This window comes from Psittacula echo (assembly GCF_963264785.1).
Source record: "Psittacula echo genome assembly, chromosome: 19".
In the NCBI taxonomy this organism is placed as follows: Eukaryota; Metazoa; Chordata; class Aves; order Psittaciformes; family Psittacidae; genus Psittacula; species Psittacula echo.
Window position 1 is genome coordinate 2783361 of NC_137755.1, and position 6069 is coordinate 2789429.

Here is a 6069-nt window from a genome sequence, read left to right on the forward strand (position 1 = left end):
GAACCCACAGACAATTGAGCTCTTTTGACTGTCCCATGCTCAGACTCTTCACAGTTGCTTTCAATATACTTCTTAGCAAATTTATCCCTAAAATGTCACTTGTCAGCTGTGACACCGGGAAAACAAAGAAACCAACCAACCTCAGAGATAATCACAACCAACTCACACTGAGCCTCTCTTCTGTAGCCTGAAAGTGTTCACAGTTGTGAGTGTGTAAATTGAACTTCTATATCTGACATCCCTCCTGTCCTAACCTGTCACTGCCTTTTTCTCCTGTGACAGTGCCCCATGCCCAGAGGCAGCAGATGTCCAACGGCAGCTCCATCACCCACTTCCTCCTCCTGCCATTCGCAGACAGGCGGGAGCTGCAGCTCTGGCACTTCTGGCTCTTCCTGGGCATCTTCCTGGCTGCGCTCCTGGGCAACGGCCTCATCATCACCAGCACAGCCTGCGACCAGCACCTCCACACCCCCATGTACTTCTTACTCCTCAACCTCTCCCTGCTGGACCTGGCCTGCATCTCCACCACTGTCCCCAAATCCATGGCCAATTCCCTGTGGGACACCAGGGCCATCTCCTACACAGGTTGTGCTGCACAGATCTTTTTCTTTCTCTTTTTCATGTCAGCAGAGTTTTATCTCCTCACTGTCATGTCCTATGACCGCTACGTTGCCATCTGCAAGCCCCTGCACTACGGGAGCCTCCTGGGCAGCAGAGCTTGTGTCCACATGGCAGCAGCTGCCTGGGGCGCTGGGTTTCTCAATGCTCTGCTGCACACAGCCAATACATTTTCACTGCCCCTCTGCCGAGGCAATGCTGTGGAGCAGTTCTTCTGTGAAATCCCCCAGATCCTAAAGCTCTCCTGCTCACATTCCTACCTCAGGGAAGTTGGACTTGTTGTGCTAAGTTGCTTTCTAGTACTTGGCTGTTTTGTGTTCATTGTGGGGTCCTATGTGCAGATCTTCAGGGCCGTGCTGAGGATCCCCTCTGAGCAGGGACGCCACAAAGCCTTTTCCACGTGCCTCCCTCACCTGACTGTGGTCTCCCTCTTTGTCAGCACTGGTACCTTTACCTATTTGAAGCCCCCCTCCATCTCCTCCCCATCCCTGGATCTGGTGCTGTCAGTGCTGTACTCGGTGGTGCCTCCAGCAGTGAACCCCCTCATCTACAGCCTGAGGAACCAGGAGCTCAAGGATGCTGTGAGGAAGCTGCTGACTTGATGTGTTTCAGCAGCCATAGGCTGCCTGCTGTCCTCTCCAAAACGCTTCCATTGTAGGTCATGACAGGCCAAGTCTGTCTTCGCTGCTTTACAGTTGTTTTTCTGTTTCAATTTTTGATGATGTTGTGTTCATAGAAATGTCAGTTTTCATCTCCTCCTGCTTAAGTAGCCGCTCGTGTTGTGTGACCCACAGACTTTGTGTCAGAGGGGGCTGTCACAGTATTTGAGTTCAATAAATGATCCTGCAGCAACTTCCTCTCTGTGCTATGTCCTCCCATGGCAGGAATGAAGGGGAATGAAATCAGCTTTCTGGCTGCTCCAGCTCTGGGATGCCTGCTCTGTGCCTGGAGCAGGAAGAGCTCTTGAGGAGCCCAAGGGCCGGGGCTGTTGTGCTGGTGTGGGGAGATGGGATGGCATGGGGGGGCTGCAGAGCTCTCAGGGTGTCCTGGGCAGGAGAGCAGGGGACACAGGGGTCCCTGCAGGGGACTCCCCTGCAATGGCCCAGGCTGGGGCTGCCTGGCTGGGAGCAGCCCATGGGAAAGGGCTGGGTGGGCAGGAGCTGGACAGGAGGCAGCGTGTGCCCTGGCAGCAAGGGAGGACAGCAGCATGGCAGGCTGTATGACCAGGAGCACGGCAGGAGAACAAGGGAAGGGATGCTCTGGAATACTCCATCCAGGTTTCAGATCCCCAATTCAGGAATGCTATTGGTAAGCAGGAGTGGGTTTAGCAATGGGCCCTGAGGACAGGCAGGGACTGGATTATGGTGCCTGTGGGGAGTGGCTAGGGGAGCTGGGCTGCTGATGGGGACCTGAGATCTTGGGAAGGGAAGGCTGTTGGGGACTGGCTGCCTGTACCGCCAAGGACGACATGGAGAATACAGAGCCAGGCTCCTGACCATGGTGCCTGGTGGGAGGACAAAAGGCAATGGGGGACAGTGACAGAGGAGAGGTTGAGCCAGGACATAAGGAAACCTTGTTCCCATAGGCTCAGGCAAGTGCTGCATCAGGTCACCCAGAGAGGCTGTGCAGTCTCTGGCTTTGGGGATTTCCAACTCCGACTGAATCAAGCCTTGAACCGCTTTCTCTGACCCTGTTCCTGATGGGTTGGACTTGAGACCTCCTGGGGTGCTTTCCAACCTCTGTTCTCTTATGATCCTACAATGATGGGGTTGTAAAAGGCCACAGAGATGGCACGAGGGCTGAAACAATTCTGTGATGAAGACATGTTGAGAGATTTGAGTGTTCAACCTGGAAAAGAGAAGGTTCTAGGGAGACATCTTAGCAATCTGCCCATAGCTAACCAGGGCCTACAAGAAATCCGGAGAGGGGCTTTTTACAAGGGTCAAGCCAACACTAAAAGAGGATGGCAAAGTCAAAGAACCCGTACCTGGATGCGCAGGGCAGGCACGGGAGATGCAGCCTCCCGAGGGAGGGCTCTCCTCTGCACTGGTTCCTGCAGGGCTCTGGCTCCTTCAATAGCCCATGCTCAGCGTGGGGGCCCCGTCACAATGGGCGTCTCCACAGCGACCCCCACGGCTTTGTGATGGCGGTAGCATCGTGCCCATGGCACTGGGCACCCAGGGGTGCTCCGGGAAGTCACTGCGGGGGACCAGCCTCTGCCCAGCCGGCTCGGGGAGGTCCCTCATGGGCTGCTCTTCCTCAGTGCCTTTGGTCTGTTGGTGGAGCATGCGAGGGGTCACAGCTCAACCTGGGCAATGGAACAGGGCATCACGGCCACCTACGAGAACTGGAGAGTGACCGACATTGGCACAGCAGAGAATCATGGAATCCCAGACTGGGTTGGGCTGGAAGGGACCTTAAAGCTCATCCAGCTCCAACCCTTGCCATGGGCAGGGACAGCTTCCACTAGAGCAGCTTGCTCCAAGGCCCTGTGTCTTTATGCACTCCCGGAGTATCCCGGGGATACCCCTACAGAATCCCAGAGAATGCCTGCAGCACCTCCAGAGCACCCATGGGCTCGAAATGAGCTCATGCATCACAATGAACATGGGGACATGGGGAACTCAGGGGTGGCTGTTTCTGGAACTCCCCATGTTCAGGCGTGCGAGGCCACGGAACCCCACAGAACCCTTCAGTGGAGGCACTGGGAGACGACAGCTGCCTCATGGAACACAAGCTACCGGTGGAGGAGGCACACTCTCTCCGTGCTGCTCCACTGACCTCAGGCTGGCATCGGAGAGACTCGTCTTGGCCATGGGCTGCACCGTGCACTTGACGGTTCCACCGCTGCAGGGTGGCAGAGCTGTCACTGGGAATACAAAACTGCCCAGCAGGAAGGAGCCATCCTCAGTTATGCTTTCGATGGAGCCAGCACCACCGCTCCCCCCATGAGAACCACGTGAGGTTCAACAGAAGGAACTCTTTGCTGCAGATGGTGCTGCAGCAAGGGGACCACTGGCTGTAGAGCTTCAGGTCCCAGCAGGAGGCCACGGGCTGGTTCCAGCTGCACATTGTGGGTGAGAGACCTTCCTCCTCCACAGCCAGAGAGCTTGAAGGTGCTTTGGGTGTGGGACCTGTGGAACTGTGGGTTTGAATGCTGGCAGTCACTGCATCTCTCCTAGAACCACTTTCCAAGCCAGAAATTGTGGGCAACGCATCCGTGAAGGTAGATTTTTGCTTGGAGGTTGTTTGGGGGGGTTAAATTCAGTCTGGGTGCAGACACAATGGTTTCTCTTCTCCAGAGACGCACAGAATGTGGTGCTGCCCATGATGCTGGCAAGCATTGCCGTGGGCTCGCTGGCAGGTGAGTGCTGGGCCTGGCTCTTGCTCTGGTTTTTTGGCCACTGCAGTGGATGCTGCATGCGAGGAGGGATGTGGGAAGAGGCTCTGTGCTGGCTGAGGTGCCATGGTCATGCTGGGACCTGGGATTCCCACTGGGGAGCCCTATGGGCAGGGACTGGGGCTTTGTCACTGCAGTCATTGCAAGAAGGGCATCCCCTATCCAAGGAGGTGTTCTCTGCTCTCTTGCCACTTCCGCCTAGGACAGCCCTTAGCTGCAGCCCAGCAGCGCTGCTCTGCCTCGCTTTGGCTGCACGGCCTTGGTCCAATATTTCCTATATTCCAGACTGGGAAATGCTCTGTGTGCTCTGGGAAAGCCTGAGAGGCCCCTTTCAAGCCTCCCTTCAAAGGCATCCTCTCCTCAACATGCTATTGATACCTGAATCCTGGAATCCCAGACTGCATTGGGTTGGAAGGGACCTTAGAGCTCATCCAGCTCCAACCCCTGCCATGGGCAGGGACAGCTTCCACTAGAGCAGCTTGCTCCAAGGCCCTGTGTCTTTATGCACTCCCGGAGTATCCCGGGGATACCCCTACAGAATCCCAGAGAATGCCTGCAGCACCTCCAGAGCACCCATGGGCTCGAAATGAGCTCATGCATCACAATGAACATGGGGACATGGGGAACTCAGGGGTGGCTGTTTCTGGAACTCCCCATGTTCAGGCGTGCGAGGCCACGGAACCCCACAGAACCCTTCAGTGGAGGCACTGGGAGACGACAGCTGCCTCATGGAACACAAGCTACCGGTGGAGGAGGCACACTCTCTCCGTGCTGCTCCACTGACCTCAGGCTGGCATCGGAGAGACTCGTCTTGGCCATGGGCTGCACCGTGCACTTGACGGTTCCACCGCTGCAGGGTGGCAGAGCTGTCACTGGGAATACAAAACTGCCCAGCAGGAAGGAGCCATCCTCAGTTATGCTTTCGATGGAGCCAGCACCACCGCTCCCCCCATGAGAACCACGTGAGGTTCAACAGAAGGAACTCTTTGCTGCAGATGGTGCTGCAGCAAGGGGACCACTGGCTGTAGAGCTTCAGGTCCCAGCAGGAGGCCACGGGCTGGTTCCAGCTGCACATTGTGGAATCCTGAATCCTGGAATCCCAGACTGCATTGGGTTGGAAGGGACCTTAGAGCTCATCCAGCTCCAACCCCTGCCACAGGCAGGGACACCTTCCACTAGAGCAGATTGCTCCAAGCCCCTGTGTCCAACCTGGTCTTGAACACTGCCAGGGATGGGGCAGCCACAGCTTCTCTGGGCACACTTTGCCGGTGCCTCAGCACCTTCACAGGGAAGAGCTTCTGCCTAAGAGCTCATCTTACTCTCCCCTCTGTCAGGTTAAAGCCATTCCCCCTTGTCCCGTCCCTACATTCCCTTGCAAAAAGCCCCTCTCCAGATTTCTTGTAGGCCCTGTTTAGGTATGGGTTTAGTAAGGTCTCCCTGGAGCCTTCTATTCTCCAGGTTGAACACTCCCAGCTCTCACCTGTCATAACTAGACACATGTTCCATCCCTCAGAGCATCTTTGTGACCCTTCATAACCCCATCATTGTAGGATCATAAGAGAGCAGAGGTTAGAAAGTACCCCAGGAGGTCTCAAGTCCAAACCATCAGGGACAGGGTCAGAGCAAATTGTTCAAGGCTTGATTCAGTCTGAGTTGGAAATCCCCAAGGCCAGAGACTGCACAGCCTCTCTGGGTGACCTGATGCAGCCCTTGCCTGAGCCTATGGGAACAAGGTTTCCTTATGTCCTGGCTCAACCTCTCCTCTGTCACTATCCCCCATTGCCTTTTGTCCTCCCACCAGGCACCATGGTCAGGAGCCTGGCTCTGTATTCTCCATGTCGTCCTTGGCGGTACAGGCAGCCAGTCCCCAACAGCCTTCCCTTCCCAAGATCTCAGGTCCCCATCAGCCTTCCCTTCTCCAGGCTGGACAATCCCAGCTCCCCCAGCCTCTCCCCACAGGCACCGTCCTCCAGTCCCTGCCTGTCCTCAGGGCCTGTTGCTAAACCCACTCCTGCTTACCAATAGCGTTCCTGAATTGGGGATCTGAAACC

The 6069-nt window shown here is 56.0% G+C and overlaps 1 protein-coding gene across 1 annotated transcript; it reads left to right on the top strand.

The window, feature by feature from the left end:
* Window positions 1-305: 305 nt before the first annotated feature.
* Window positions 306-1220, top strand: LOC308228506 (olfactory receptor 14J1-like; the record flags this gene model as incomplete). The annotated part of the gene is made up of 1 exon (XM_080631892.1): window positions 306-1220. One exon carries the CDS (start codon window positions 306-308, stop codon window positions 1218-1220), a length of 915 nt encoding a protein of 304 aa, XP_080488018.1.
* Between the last annotated feature and the right edge of the window lie 4849 nt (window positions 1221-6069).